Source organism: Sturnira hondurensis, unplaced genomic scaffold (genome assembly GCF_014824575.4).
Source record: "Sturnira hondurensis isolate 20B ecotype Veracruz unplaced genomic scaffold, ASM1482457v3 Scaffold0013381, whole genome shotgun sequence".
Lineage (NCBI taxonomy): Eukaryota > Metazoa > Chordata > Mammalia > Chiroptera > Phyllostomidae > Sturnira > Sturnira hondurensis.
In genome coordinates, this window is record NW_028086012.1 from 2,250,615 (window position 1) to 2,266,642 (window position 16,028).

General features: G+C 49.9%; 1 protein-coding gene across 1 annotated transcript; it reads right to left on the reverse strand.

Moving 5' to 3' along the window:
- Positions 1-2,795: 2,795 nt before the first annotated feature.
- LOC118997698 (toll-like receptor 12) lies at positions 2,796-5,815 on the reverse strand. The gene is made up of 2 exons (XM_037061500.1): positions 5,753-5,815; positions 2,796-5,663 (listed from the first exon to the last, which is right to left on the reverse strand). The coding sequence occupies exon 2, from the start codon at positions 5,643-5,645 to the stop codon at positions 2,931-2,933; it is 2,715 nt and encodes a 904-aa protein (XP_036917395.1). The 5' UTR covers positions 5,646-5,663; positions 5,753-5,815; the 3' UTR covers positions 2,796-2,930.
- Between the last annotated feature and the right edge of the window lie 10,213 nt (positions 5,816-16,028).

Consider the following 16,028-nt stretch of genomic DNA (forward strand, 5'->3'; position numbering starts at 1 on the left):
GAGTCTACAGGTTTTTGTGAGGCTTCGGTGAATGATACACCTAAAACGATTAGCTCAGGGTCTGACTCCTGAAAACGCACAGCGAATATTAGCTATTATTATGTAAATCAGTTAATACAGAGCTTTGCAACTTGGTGTGTGTTAATCATCAGAATAATAACAACCTGAATACTTTTAATGTAAAAGCAGTTGCTTTGTACTTTGGGGTATTAGCAATCTAATATGAGGTTGAGAATGTGGGTTTGTAGTCAGACATGGATCCACATTCCAGCCTAACTACTTCCTAGCTGTCTGGCCTTAAATCACAGCATCTCTTCTGTCTTTGGTTTTTGCATCCTTAAACTGCAGGTGATACAACAGAACCTACATTGTAGGTGCTGTGAAGATTAAATGAGATAATGCAAGTAAAGCATGGACTCTGGAGTCAAGCTGCTTGTGTCTGAAACTTCTTATTTTCAAATGGAGGATGTAGGCCTTGCCACTCACTAGCTGTGAAACATTTGGCAAATTAATTCACCTCTTTGTGCCTCAGTTTTCTCATCTGTAACATGGAAATTAAAATAATGGCATCTACCTCATAGAGTTGGTGAGAAATAAATGGAGAAAAGTATGTAAAGAACTTGACACATGGCTAGCAGAAGGAGTCTAATAATTATTAGCTATTATTACTTTTACTAATAGTTATGAGACTTCAAGGAAATTGACAGTCCCTGGTATATGGCCCGGTGCTTGGTACATGTTGGCTATTGTTAAAATTGGTGGAATTCTATTTCTTAGTTTTAAAGACTCAGTTCAAAGTCCTTCTCCTCTGTGAAACGTTCCAACCTACTTGTAGTAACAACTCCTGTGGTTTTACTCAGTAGAAAGGAGTAGCAACTCGTAAGCACTCCTTGTTATTGAAGTATCACAGCGCCATGAGGTGGATATTATTACATCCAATTTACAAGGAGAAAATGGGGGCTTCGACAGATAAAGTGACCGCTCAAGATCACAATAAGTGCAAGGCCTGGGATTTGAACCTGGGCATGTGACCCCAAAGGTTTCTTCTCAGCCTCACGCTGCGTAAAGAAAAGATCACCAGTGGAGGGGCTGGTGTGGTGTGAGTGGAGAGAGAGATGGTTCTGCAGTGTGAGGTGCTGGGAGGGCTGACGACGTTTGAGAGAGTGTCCGGATCTGAAGCTGGAAAGTCAACTTTGCAGGGTCAGGTAAGGACATTCGTTTCAGGATCCTCGGCCCTGAAGAGGAGGAATGGAGGTGAGAACGCACAGAGAGAGAGAGAGACCGAGACCACTAGGACCCTAGAGGGCGCCCCTCACCCAAAATCCAGCCTAGAATTGTCTTATGGTTTGCTTTAGCCTTTGTCTATTTAAAGCCTGGCATTCTACAGAAGAGGAAAAGTAAAGCCCGAAGAGGCCAAGTTTCCTGGCCCAATATCATATAGAAATAAACAGACCCCAGTTCTCTGCTTCAGCATCCACCATGATTTTTTTCTGTCCATAGTTGTCTGGGCCAGCACTAGGCTCTAAAGATGCATCAAACCTGGCCCCTGGCCGCAGGGTCTAATCTCCAAACTCTCCTGATCAAGTTTTCTATTAGTAAATTAGTAATGTTTCCTATTAGTAAGACATTTTTAGCACACACTCCCAACATGTGTGTATTTATTTACTTATATATGATGTCATGCATATCACATATAAGTAAATAAATAGTACATATATAATTACATTAAAAAGTTAAGTTTTGTTGAATATTGACAATGCATTACTAGGTTTTGCTCTCAGGGCTTTATACCTATTAACTCATTTAATTCTCCCAAAACCCTTCGAGGGAGGGTGTAATACTATCCCATATGACAGAAGAGAAAACTGATATACAGAGGTTAAGTAGCATAGCTAAAAAGTAGGCAGGCCAGCTTCAGAATAAAGCGAGACATGAAAAAATACAAATAGAAGGTTTTTTAAATTTTTCTTCCTAAACCCCAGTGGCTCACCTTGTGTACTCCCTTTGCAGACCAGTGTTCTGGGGGCTCCCAGACCTGTGAGAGCTGGTACAGCGTGATCAGTACTTTAAGAAAGGAAAGTGCAGGAAGTCGTGGGAACCGAGAGGCTGGTAGGTGAGGTATGGCTTCTGGAGAAAATGATGGCTGTGCTGAATCTTAAAGGATACACAGTCCTTCCCCAGAAGAAATGAATTGGGAGGGAGAAGAGTCCATGCAGAGGCCCAGAGGCAGGAGTACACGGTGTCCTGGGAGCGACAAGTAGTTTAGCCTGGCTGAAGTCAGAGTGGCAAGGAGGCGGTGCCCCCTCCCAGTGTTGCAATGAGGTTCACACAAGAGGATAAATGTACAGGCAATGTGTTCATTGAGTGGGTAGGTGATCAGTCCTCTGCCTCCTGGGTAGCATCCCAGCTTTTTAGGTCCTCAGCTGCCAATACCTCTATAACACAGATGGCAACGGGGGACTCTCTGCCCCTTGACAATCTGGTTGAACATGGCCTAGACCTCATTCCATAACTTAGGAGTATTCGGAGCCTTCCCTTCGCTCCCACACTGTCCCTGAATTCCCCCACTTTATTTCCTCCTGGCTACAGTTTCTGTGACCCCTGCCCTTTCACCCTCTTTCTCATGTGCATTTCAATCAGAAAAGTCCACTTACGGCATGTATTTAGTAAATTTATTGAGGATCTGGTCATCTGGAGATCACATCACACACCTCATGGCCACCTGCCATCCCCCAGATTTTCTCATGCAGCCTCCAGAACCTTCCCAAAGCCTATGTTTCCAAAGCTACCAGTTGATCCTCCCCATACACGCAGCATCCCCCACCTCCCAGAAGCTCAGTTCAGTCTCCCGAACCAACACATACCCACTTTGTCCCTGCCAGACTGGCTTTCCTCTCCCATCCCCACCCTCCAAAATACATGCACTCACTCTAGACCAGCCCAACTCGCCCCAGTCTGCTTTCCAGCCAAGCCCAGAAGTCATCTTTTCTCTCATCTTCCTTGGGCCACACACAGTAGTCTCCTCTGCGGAGCAGCCGGGCCAGTCTGTGGTAGCGGGGGAGCTGGTGGCGGGAGACTGGCTCCAGGAAGACCACCAGCAGCACTGGGGGGTGAGGGGCAGCCAGCAGGAGGGAGGTGGCCAGGTGGAGCTCCAGGCAGCAGCGTGGCGTGCCCAGGGCCTGGCAACTCAGCACACAGAGCGTGACCCGGCTGCTTCCCATGCTCTCGGCCACATTATCAGCCACGTCATTGCCTGGCTCAAAATCCCGCTCAGGGAGGCAGAGGCGCAGCCCCCAGCCGCCCTCCAAAGTAGGCAGGAGCTCCCGCACCACCCAGGCCTGGTCTTGCCTACAGTGGGACACAAAGACATCATACAGGGACCTCTTGCCTTCACCCTTCCGACCCCTCAGATCCTGAAGCCAAGCTCTGAACAGGGCCTGTAGGTAGAGGATCCAGGAGTTCCTGGCTTCTTGTAGGAAAGGCAAGGAGATCAGCAGAAACAGCAGGGCAGAGCTGCCCAAAAAGAGTTCCAACTCCAAAGTCTTGGGGCAGTGACTCCAGAGGAAGGGGAAAAGGGGATTCTTAGGGCGGCTCCCAGCTTCTGGCTGGCACAGTTGGCGTGGTGTTATATGCACGTATGTTCTGGGAGACCCCTTAAGCCAGGGCTCCAGCCAGGCATTGGCACACTGGCAGGCCAAGGACGAACCCAAAACATACATGTACTGTGGCATCTGGGGACTGTGCTCCTGGAGACTGCCATCCAGCACAATGCCTGTCTCCGTGTCTAACACTAAGACCTGGAGACTTCCCAGACCCTGGAAAGCAGCAGCAGACAGTGTCTCCAAGCCAGTTTGGGCCAGACGCAGCACCTGGAGCCTGGGCAGCTCACCCACCAGCTCCTCCAACTGCACTGAGTGGGGCCGTGCTCGGGACTGCAGTCTTTGCAGCTCCAGCTCCTGGAGGTTGGGCAGCCCAGTGATGCAGCAGGGCCTGGGGCTGTGCCCATCACCCTGGATCCTCAGATACTGGAGTCTGGGAAGCTGCCAGAGGAAGAAGCTGGAGGTGTCCTGGGAGCAGAGGGCCTCCAAGCTATTGCCAAGCAAGAAAAGTTGGCGAAGGGCAGGGAAGATCTTGGTGATATTCCGGGCCTCCAGCTGCAGTCCCCAGCCATTTAGAGTCAGGGTCTGCAAGACTGGAAAGATGGAAGAAGCCAGCTTCCAAAGCTTCCTGCCTCGTGCTGCACGAAGCTCCAAGCTAGTCAGTCTCGTGGGCACGGACAGCACTATCCCGGAAGGGCCAGAGGGGAACTGCAGTCTCAGGTCATGAAGATTCTCTGGGCCCCAGAAGTCCCAGGTTGGGCTCAGCATGATGCTGGTACTCAGCAGGTTCAGGGTGGTCAGTTCAGGCAGATGAGCCAACCAGGCCTCGCCCAGGGTCACCAATGGATTGTTACTCAAGTCCAACCTCTCCAGCCTCCTGAGGCCCTGGAATACCTGGCCCTCCAGCCAATCCAGCTGGTTTCCCTGAAGTAGCAGCTCCTGCAGGTGGGGCAAGCAGGAGAATGCGCCTGGGGGCAGGCTCTGCAGCCCATTGCAGGACAGATCCAGGAGCCCCAGTCCCGGCACAGCCCCTGTCTCATTCGTGCACAGCACGGCACTCTGCAGTTTGTTGCCCTTCAGGTTCAGTCTCTGAAGCCTTGGCAGGGCAGCCAGGAAACCTGGCGGCAGGTCGGTCAGCCTACTGCTCTGAAGACTCAAGCTCTTCAGGCTTCGGCAGGAAGCCAGGGCCTCCAGAGTTATGTGCCCTATCCGCGTGAATCCCACATTCAGCTCTTGCAGCTCAAAGTGGGCAACTGTCTCAGCAGGCAGCTCAGTCAGGTCAGTATGCATCACAGACAAGGCGTCCAGCCTCTGCAGCCCCAGTCCCTTCACTGCAGCTGCCTTCATCATTGTTTGGTCCAGATTCAGAGTCCCCACCTGGAGGCCCTGGAGGGCCCCAGGGCTGGCCATCGTCAGCTTTCTGTTGAATGACAGGTCCAGGACGTCCAGAGTCCAGGCATCGCCAGAGGAGGGACCAAGCACCAGGTCTGGGAAGATGTCTGCCAACTTCCCCACATCCTGAAGGCAACGACTGCTGATGCCAAGTCGCCGCAGAGTGGGAGGCAACCGGACACCCAAGTTTCTATCCAGGCAAGGGCAGTGGAAATGCAGGTGCTGGAGGGAGGTCAGGTTGCCAAAGGCATCAGGGGGTAGGAAGAAGTCTTCCAAGTGATGGAACGTGAGAGACAGCTGTTGCAGCTGCCCCAGGCCCCGGAAGGCTCCTGGAAAGACCTTGGTGAGACTCAGAAACAGTTTCAAGATCTTGAGGCCAGGGAAGGGGGAGAAGGCGTCTGGTGGCAGAACTGAAGTGGAACCACTGAGACAGAGCCCCTCCACGCCCTGTGGCACAGCCTCCAAGGCCTGGGTCAGGTTGCTCACCCCAGAGCACAATGCAAGGAGGGGCAGGCTGGAGTCCAGGCGGCACAGGAGGAAACGGGAGAGCAGATGCAGCCGGAAGCCTTCAGTCACTAAGCAATTTGAAGTAGTCCAGCCCGTGGTCAGAGGAAGGAACAGGAGCAATCCAGGCAGCAGCAAGTGTCTGCCCATCTCAGCCCCAAGCCTAGTCTAGAGACAAGTACAATCAGAACCTCACTCTCCGCTCCCCTCTTCCCCAGACCCCTTCCTCCCCAACCACACATGTACACAATACTCACAGTGCTGACAGGATACACAGCCCCCAATGTGTCCAGGAGGGTCTAGAAACAGACAATGTTTCCACACTGCAGAACTGCCCGGAGGGTGGGCCTCTGCACTCACAGGCGTAGCCTCCTTAGGCCCTGGAATACCTGGCCCTCCAGCCAATCCAGCTGGTTTCCCTGAAGTAGCAGCTCCTGCGGGTGGGGCAAGCAGGAGAATGCGCCTGGGGGCAGGCTCTGCAGCCCATTGCAGGGCAGATCCAGGACCCCCAGTCCCGGCACAGCCCCTGTCTCATTCGTGCACAGCACGGCACGACAGACAAGGAGATGCTTAGAGCCGAGGATCCAAGGGTCAGGGAAAGCAGAAGTACCCTCTTGGGAGGAAGGGCCGAGATCTCACTTCTCTGTTGTGAGGCAGCAAACGTTTCTTACTGCCTCACAACAGAGAGAGCCCCAACGTGGGGCCACAAACTCGGGGCCAGAATTCCAGAATCCCACTCGGCCATGGTCCTGGGCAGGGCACTTCACCNGACAGATCCAGGACCCCCAGTCCCGGCACAGCCCCTGTCTCATTCGTGCACAGCACGGCACGGCAGACAAGGAGATGCTTAGAGCCGAGGATCCAAGGGTCAGGGAAAGCAGAAGTACCCTCTTGGGAGGAAGGGCCGAGATCTCACTTCTCTGTTGTGAGGCAGCAAACGTTTCTTACTGCCTCACAACAGAGAGAGCCCCAACGTGGGGCCACAAACTCGGGGCCAGAATTCCAGAATCCCACTCGGCCATGGTCCTGGGCAGGGCACTTCACCTCTCTGAGCTTCCGTTTCCTCGTCTGTAAACCAAGCACATTAATACCTGCTCCTCAGGATTGCTGAAATTACACGTAAGTGTCAGAACAAGGTTTCTCTCCCCATCATCCCCGTTACTACTTGCTCTCCTTATTTTTTATATTAGATTTTATTTTTTTATTTTTAGAGAGAGAAAGAGAGGGAGAGAAACACCGATGTGTGAGAGAAACATCCATCAGTTGCTTCTCACATGCCCCCGCCTGGCCTGCAACCCAGGCTGGTACTCAATCCACTGAGCCACACCAGCCAAGGCTTCTCTCCTTACTTTAGAAAGGAGGTCTTGAGTAAATCAGAATTTTTAAAAAGCAGATGTTTTATAAGCAAAATTGTACATCAAAACAATGCCTTAATGAACATCTTGCAATATCCCACATGGAATATTCCAAAAACCCCAAGATTTACCCAAGAGGACTATAAGGTTCCAATCGTGCCCTTCCAGGCTAGGAATAGGAAGAATGATCTCCATGACCTTGACCTTGACATACATGATCAGGATGGAGCCAGGACCCCAGGGGAGAGCAGAAAGAGAAAAAGAAGAAAGGGGCTTTATGATTACCCCAAACAATGAAGTAAACTATTCAAAACAACTCAATATCATTATGATTTTTAAAAAAATAATAATAAAATCAGAGAGTAAAATTCTTGATGGTAAATCATTCAGTGCATTCAACTTAAAGCCTGGAGTGAGACGACTGTAATTACTTTTGTTCAACATTACAATGGAGGTGTTAGCCAGGAAAATAAGAAAAGAAACCAATTAAAATCATAAGTATTTTAAGAAACAAAAGGGTCGCCCTTGATAAGATGCTATGATTGTTTACATAGGAATTCCCAGAATTTCTAGAAACAAATTATTGAAACTAAAAAGTGTTTAGCAAAGATGCTGGATACTACATACTTTTTAAAAAACATTCGAATATACTGACACATTACAGTCTCGAGGGGAAAGAGCACCCGCAAATCAGTGTTTCCCTGGGAGGTTTGTGACTCATCACAGAGATGTGAGAGGGGTGGTCCTGCGGGGCTAGCAGGGACAGGAGCTGCCACTGCTCCTGGGACTAAAGGAATCAGGACTCACGGGCGTGATCAGAGCATGAAAGGAGAGAGCTTCGCGAGAGCTTCGCGAGGCCAGCTGCCTCGAGAGAAGCAATGATATTTGGTCAAGTCACAAATCCAACCTAAAGGGACCTCACGGGAAGGAAAGCAGGGATATAATTCCCTGACCTCCCTTCCCCTCCCTCTGATCTCTTGCCAACAAAATAGAGCCCACAGATGAGAGTAACCATTTCTAGTCACCTGATATAAGAAAGGCATCGTTCCATTTATCTTTGCAAAAGATCATTCAAAATGTACCATAAGCCTAAGCACGATAAACAAACAATGAATCTTTTAGAAGAAAACTTAGAAATAGATCTTCGCAGTCTTGGGATAAGCAAAATTTTGCTAACTGGGCCACGGAAATAATTAGCCATATTTTTTTCTTCATAAATTTGACTTCACCAAAGCTAAGGAATTCTGTTCATTGAAAGATAGCCACACACCAGGAGAAGTTATTTGCAATACATATGTCAAAAAAACACTCATAATTGTGGAACATAATAAATATTATTTGGAATAACCCTTGGGCCAAAGAAGGAATCATAATGAAAATTAGAAAATATTTTAATCAAACCATAACAAAATACTATACATTAAAACTTGTGGGATAAAGCTAAAGCAATATGTATGGGCGACATACAGCCTTAAATGTCTGTGTTAGGAAATAAACAACAAAATCTGGAAAGCAGTGAGTCAGGCAATGACTTCAAAAAGTTAGAAAAGGAACTTTGCTAAAAAGAACTTAAAAGGTTGGAAAAACAACTTGCACTTCCCCCATTATGGGATGATTGGTACCAGATTAGCTCTTCCACCAAGAAACACACACACACACACACACACACACAGTGTGTCAGAAAAGTATCCATCTATACATGATGAAAAATACAGATATTTATTGAAGAAGATACAAGCTACAAGAAACATTGTACCTCAGACAATGACACGTCAGTCCCCTCAAAGTAGGCACCTTGGGACCTCCCACAGTTCTCGCAGCGTTATGACCGTCTGGCGGGTATTTGGTTCATTGGTAGGGGTGTGAACCAAGTCATTAGCAACTGCAGCACCATGTTCCTTCTGCAGCAGAAGCTGCAGAAGAAACTTGGCCACGACACATCTCATGCATGAATCCTGTGTCAAAATCTCAGACACGGTAGTTTCGGGATCCCCAGATCAGCTCCTAGTTCCCACACTGTCAGTCGCCGATCTTCGTTGATTGGTGTTCTGCTTGTCGCAGGCCTTCCAGAACATGGGTCACTTTCAACAATTCTCGACCATCTTTGAAGCGTTTGTACCACACTCTCATTTGCACTGCACTCATTGCATCGTCCCCGAAAGCCTTCTGAATCATCCAAATCATTTCCATGGAGGAATGTTAAGCATAACACAAAATTTGAAGACGAGTTGCTCTACTCAATCATTTTGAATGCAACAGCCACACAGTACACGTGCTCACTCAGTGGCGTCTACCACCCCACTGACTAGTGCCGCGAAGTTGTCATTGTTCACACATGCGCATTCCAGTCCACTCTCCTTGGCTGCCAGGTTAAGTCAATGAGGCACAACCCGTTCTCATTGTATTAACAGTGCCTGGACTTTTTCTGGGCCGACCATATAAATACACATAAAACTGGACCAAATATATGAAACAACTGTTTTCAGATATTAGGAAAACTGGCCAGACAGGGTGGTGATCCCCGTGGAAAGGGAAACGAATGAGGCAAACTCCGCAGTTGTCCTGACTTTGCACCTGCAGGCACTCACTGAGCCGCGGCACAGAGAGGAAGAGGGAGCCCAGGTTCTGCCTAGGTGTTCTTAGCGAGCAGAGAAAATAGGTCAAGATAACCAATTTGTGAGACAGATTACACGGGGTGCACAGGAGAGGGCCAGCCGAGGCACGCCTCAGTAACAGGGTTCAATTAGCCTAAAGCACAGGCTTGAAAGCAAGTCCTGGAACCATCGAGGTGACCCACCAATAGCGGCTTGCCCCCACATATTCAGTACAGCCTGAAAGTTTGTTGCTCCCTCCTTGGCCTAGCACCCTCAGTGAAGATTTCCACATGAATTCTCCAGATTTTGCCAACAAAAATGAGCAAAACTGTACTCTTTTTTGCCCCTCCTCTTGGGTTCAACTTTATAATTGCCTTCTAGCTCTCCTGGAATTGGATGATAGTGTAATATGTCTAGACTCCGAGGAAGATGGTTTTCCATCCGCACCAGTTCTGGGCCTGTCTCTCAGATCCATTCCGCTCTTTCCCCTCCTCTGTCCATATCACAGGTAAGCTGCTACCTGCAAGTCATCGTCTCTGCCCTCTGTGTGAGGTGGGAAGTCAGGAGAAAGGGAGAAGCCCGCATAGGTTTTCCCTTCCTTCTCTGCTGCGGCAGCAGCTCCAACAGCAGCTGCAGTTCTTCCACAGTTCCAAGTCCTGTGACGCGAGCCTGCCATAGTCTGGCCTCCACTGGTTGACTCTGGGCCCTGGACTCCCGTAACCACCTCTTCCCTCTGCTCCTGCCTCTATAAGAAATGCAAGATTCTTCAATCCCATTCATAAAAGGCCCTTAGCTTTCAGGTGGACACTTGAGCCAAGTCCTTAGGATATGAGCTCAACATCTCTGTGGCCTTTATACTGCTTTGTCACATGGCCACTCAGCCTCTTAGGGCTTTGCTTTCCATGGGCACTTCAACCCAGGTGACTGGAAGTTTACATTTAAGCACACCAGTCAGGGTTTGGTTGTGTGCAACAGAAATTGAGCAGACAAGGAACTTCTAAAGAGGATGTTCAGTGGGCCCTTCAATGGGCCCTTCAATGGGGCTGGAGGACCAGAATGCAGTCAGGAACAGCACCCCAAACCATGTTGCAGAACTGGTCCCTTTGGGGACACCGCTTTGGCTGCTGCTAGGGCTAGCTTGCACTGCCAGCCCCCCAGAAATTAGACACTGGAGCTGCTTCCCCCACTAGTACCCCATTACCAATAATGAGCTCTGCTTGATCCCTATTTGTTACTGTCACTATCTTATCATTCAAAGTCAGAGTTATGTGATTGGTAAACACTAGCCCCTGGGTGTGCTAGTGTTTAGAGAGAAGCAGACCCCACCTCCCTATTGGTGGGTGAATTCTCTACCCTAAAAGGAAATACAGAAAAAAGCTCAGATGCTGGACAAAGAGACGGTGCACAGCCCCGGCCTGTGTGAAACCTGAGTGCCTGACACATGCCTGCATTCTGTGGTCCTGTGCACTAGGGATGTATTTTCCCACATTGCAGAACCTCCAGACTTGTCTTCAGCCCTTCACACCTGCTGAGAGAAGAAGTAGGACTTGCGTTATTTACAATTTAGGAGAGAATGTGGGATGTGGGAGTCTGTGCCTTCCCCTTTCTTTCGTTGGGAGTACACATTTTTATCTGCTTCATGCACCAAGTTTTGCAAGAACAGACCTCACAAACTCCCTGCACCGTCTGCAAATGGATGCACAAAGCTGATTTCGGTTTCACTGCAGCCCGACCCACTGCAGCCTGCACACTCGGAAGAGCGAGGTCTCACCAGGCCCTTGCTGCACTGTGATGGGAGGAGTCTAGGGAAGGAAGCTGAAGTCAGATCAGATCTTGGGTGGTCTAGTCAGGGCTGCCTGGAGAACTGCTCTGGGTAGGAAAACGACGGAGAAACCAGCTTTGCAAAGAACGAAAAGAATAAATGGGAATGAAATAGATGCCTTCGCTTTGGTCAGGGGGCTACTTTCTGGAGGGGCTCTCTTCTTTGTCTGTCTCTTCCCCCCCTCTCTCCCACCTCCACACTCCCAGATGCTTTCTCCCTACATTTTCTCTCGCTTTCCTGTCTCCACCACCTCCTTTTCCTCCCCAAACCCAGTGACCACCTTCTCTGTGAGTTCCTAGCTGGTCAGCAAATAGCAATCTTTAATCAAGCAAGGTGTCCATGATTTCACTGCAGAACAGTGTTCCGGTAACCCCACTAGGACACTCAATAAAAAGCAGGAACATTGGACCCACAGCTCCGCCACCCACAAAAGCAACGGCTCGGATGGCCTAAGTTCGCTTCCGTCCTTGTCCCAACACCAAATATTTTTTTAAGATTTTATTTTTTTATCTTTAGAGGGGAGGGGAAGGAGTGAAGGAGAGAAATATCAATGTATGGTTGCCTCTCGTGGGTCCCCTGCTAGGAACTGACCTGCAACCCAGGCATGTGCCCTGACTGGGAACCAAACTGATGACCCTTTAGTTCGCAGGCCAGCACTCAATCCACTGAGCCACACCACTCAGGGCCAGAACTCCTTTTAGTAATAAAAGTAACTAGCATTCGTTGAGAACGTGTTATGTGCCAGACATAGGCTCTCTCTCCACTCTGATGCCCCAGTTCCTGTGTGTCCCCCTCACTGCCCACACATATTTTCCAGATGAAGACTTGTGGCCCGAGGAAGTTCACCGGTCTGTCCAAGGTCCCTGAGGTCATTAGTTTCCTCCTCTGTAAAAGGTGAGAATGTCCCCGCTATTACTTCCCCATTTGGGTTTCCAGGGGACCTTTGGGGTTTGACTATGAGTTTCTTGGTTGTTACTGCTTTTGCAGCCTTGGTGTTTCAGGTGTAATTCACAGACAGGCCTGAGCAAAGGATGCCCTTGTTTCCTGTTCTGTCCGACATCACAGGGATGGCAAGAGGCATCTACACAAGGGCTACAGGAGGAGGACATATTGTCCCTGACACACAGAACAAGTGGGGACCTGGTGGGGCGGCAGGGCCGAACTTTCTGAGACAAGCTCCTGGTAATGCCGCAGCGGCAGCGGCCCTCCTGGAGAAGTGAAAGAGGCCCTGACAACGGAGGCCTGGGCCTCTCTGTTGTCTTCACTGAGGTTCCTTCCATGATGAGGAACAGAAATCAGCTCAGGCTCTCCTGGAGCATAATTTATGGGGAAGACGAACCCCCTGTCCGCTGGGCCTGGAGCAGGACTGGAGCCAGGGAGTAGAGCAGGCGGAGACCTGCCAGTAGCTCCCCTCTCCTGCCTCTGCTTCAACTCTCTCCTCTGGCTTGAGCAGCCATCTCCGTTTCTACCATACGTTCGCATGGCAGACGATGGCCACCCCAACACAAGGCCAGCTTTGGAGGGTGCAGAAGGTGCCCCCTCCCACCCACTCCCATCACCCACGACATCTGCCCGAGGCCCCGCCTGCCCTGCTGATTGTGATGCTCTTTCTTTGCCCCCATCAGGGATGGATGCACCGTGGGAGCTCCGAGGGAAGGAGAAGGCAGCATCTGTCTTCCTGAGGGACTTCTCAGAAAGCCCTCTCCATATGGCCCCCCGTCTGTGCTGTGACCTTGCCGGGATGCTCTGCTTGGGGACCCACGAGTTTCCCCACAGTTCTGGGGAGAGAAGCAAAATGTTCTCTTGCTCAGGGTGGCGGCTGTCACACCCCCGAGGAGGGCTTGCACACGATTCGGGGCCATTTGGCCCTGGTTCCTCAGCCTCCCCTTTCCTTTTGGCTTACAGATCTTATTGTTTAGACTCTCTCTTTCTTAAAACAATGTGTACAAGGCCTGTTAGATATTCGCTCTCTTTCCTCACTCATGCCACAGCTAGTCTGAGCTGGGCACAGGGACCAAGGAGGCAGAGTCCCCGCTCTGGGGGACTTCATGGTAGGTGGGGAGACAAACCCCTGAAAAGAGGAGTGACCCAGATGTCCCCTGGTTTCTCCTGCAGCAGGCCACACTTCTTAACAACATGCAGCACTAATCCAAACCCTCACTCTCGGGGACTTCAGGAAATCCTCCTGCCAGGTTTCCTTTCCCAAGGATTTCTGAGAATTCCTATATGCCCTGCCTATTTGTGGTTGTGACTTGTCACCTGTGTCTGCCCCACTAGATTCCTGGTCTGGACCTCAGCAGGGGCTGCCCCAGGTCCTTCCTCCCATACAACTTTATCTAACAAAGCCATGTTCCCAGGGAACCCCAAGCTCCCGTCTGTCCTCTGTCCTCTCTGCCTAGGAGAGCTCATCGGTCTCATGGCTTCGAAACACCATCTGTTTGCCAGTGACTTTACAAATCTGCGTCATCACCACCGACTTCTCCCCTGAGCTCCAGATTCTTATACCCAACTGCCCATTTGTTACATCCACACGGAGGTCAAATAGACAACTGAAATTGAGCCAAAACAGACTCCTAGTTTCCTTCCCCGTCATGCCAATCCCAACCTTCTCCCCTCCAAGTGTCTCCATTTCAGAGGACACTTCAGCACACAGCGCGACATTATCCACTTCATCGCTCCATTTACACACCTGAAAGGCACTCCTCACTCTTCCCTTCAGTCCCGCAGAGCTCGCCACGATGCCACATCAGAAGCCATCCTGAACCTGCCCGCTCCTCTCCGCCTCCATCAGTGGGCTCCTAGATCATCTTCTCTTGCCTCGTGATGGTGGTAATGGTATCCTGACTTGTCTCTCTGCTGGCATCTTGCTCTTTGCAATCCATTTCCCACAAGGAATCCAGAGTGAGCTTTTAAATATAAAGTAGATCCTATCATTCTCATGCTTAAGGCTTTCCATGGCTTCCCCTCCCCTTTAGAATAAAAACTTAATTTCTTACTCTGACCTACAAGGCCCTCCCTGAGTTGGTCCCTGCCTACCTCTCTGCCATCACTGAACACTTCCCATAGCTATTTCTCTCGCTCCCTCTTTCCCTCATTCTCGCTTTCTCTCTCTTCCCCTCCAAAACACACCTGGCCTTCTCTGTTCACCAGAAGGGCCTGCCACTTCCACCCAAAGGCCATTGCAATAACTGTTCCCTTTGCCTTGTAAGCTCTAACAAGCATTTGAGAAGCGTGTGTGTTTTGGAAGGCTATTTGGTTTGTGGATATGTGTGTGTGTCTATTTTTGCTAGTCATGAGTTAATGTGCTAGAAAACTAATGGCTTTGCCTATGGGCCACCAATTTGGGAAGCTTTTGCCTAAGACAAACAATTTTCCTAGGCCATTTAGAGGCTCTGTTCTCCCATCCTATCTTCTTAGAAGATAATATGACTTTGAACCTACAACAAAACAAAATACTTTGTAGTTTTTCCAATAATGGGACAAAAAGGACTGACATCAAAATTACAACTAAAATATAAAACAACTATCACTCACAACTGTCAGAAATTGAGTTAACTGGAAGTCTGACAACTACAGAATTAAAGAGACCACATCTATCCAGACTGGTGAGAGGGGCACAGGTCCCACACCCACTGTGGTGAATAAGAATTAGGGAGAGAAATCTCAAGAGTGAGGAGCCCCAGCCCCACACCAGGCCCACCAGCCCAGGGTTCCAGTGCCGGGAAGATAAGTCCCCGCAACTTCTGGCTACAAAACCAGTGGGGACTGAGTCAGTGGAAGAAACTACTGGTGCCCCAAGCAGTTTCTCTTAAAGAATCCACACACAGACTCACCTACTCAGACTCAGTCCCTCTGAGCTCCAGCACCAGAATAGCAGCTTAAAAAGAGCCAGGGGCATACAGGGAGAAACGGAAGTGTCTGGCATCAAGGCCAGCAGAGGCCATGGTCCCTTTTCTAAACCCTCCCTCCACAGAACCACAGAGCTGACAAGCTGGTGCCGTATCTGAGATTCCATCAACGTGGCTAACACTGTTTGACCCACCTTGGAGATGCCCAGAGACTCCACCTCACACAACTTACAGGCCCACCCAAGATGCTTTTCCATTTGAATGGCTGGTCCTGGCTCAAACTGCACAACTTCCTAAAGCCTATCAAGCAACAGCTGGCCTCAGTGAGTCCCAGGCCCAGCCTTAGCAGCATCCAACCTCGATTCACAGCTTGGCTTCTCCTGGAAATCTCCAAGCCCAGCACAAGTAACAGCCATCTCAGATTGCTTTATAGTTCGGGCAGGGTGGCCCGAGGCAAAGCATAGGTGGGAGCTGGCCTTGGCCTGCACCACCCAGGCAACCCCAGGGTCAGCACACCCAGTGGACAGCTAGAGACCACATCGGGGCACACCACCCTGCCCCTGCACAGTTGATCCCCCATGGAAGGCAGAAGTTGGTGATAAGTGGTCACAGCCAATTCCTGCACCTGGCTGCCTGGGTAAACCCCTCTCATTGATCTGCCAACAGAAACCAAGGCTCAGCCACAACAGGAGGGTGTACTCAGGCCACATGAAGGGCACATCTCAAATACCCAGCTTGGGTGATAAGGGAGGCTATGCCACTGGACCCTACAGGGACACCTACTACATGAGGCCACACTACCAAGACAAGGAGTCAAAGAAGCTCTACCTAATTCATAGAAACAAACACAGAGAGGCTGCCAAAACGAAGAGACAAAGAAACATTGCCCAAATGAAACAACAGATTAAAACTCC

Bases quoted from the DNA above. Each gene is read 5' to 3' on its own strand.
- LOC118997698 (XM_037061500.1), bottom strand. From the start codon at position 5,645: ATGGGCAGACACTTGCTGCTGCCTGGATTGCTCCTGTTCCTTCCTCTG.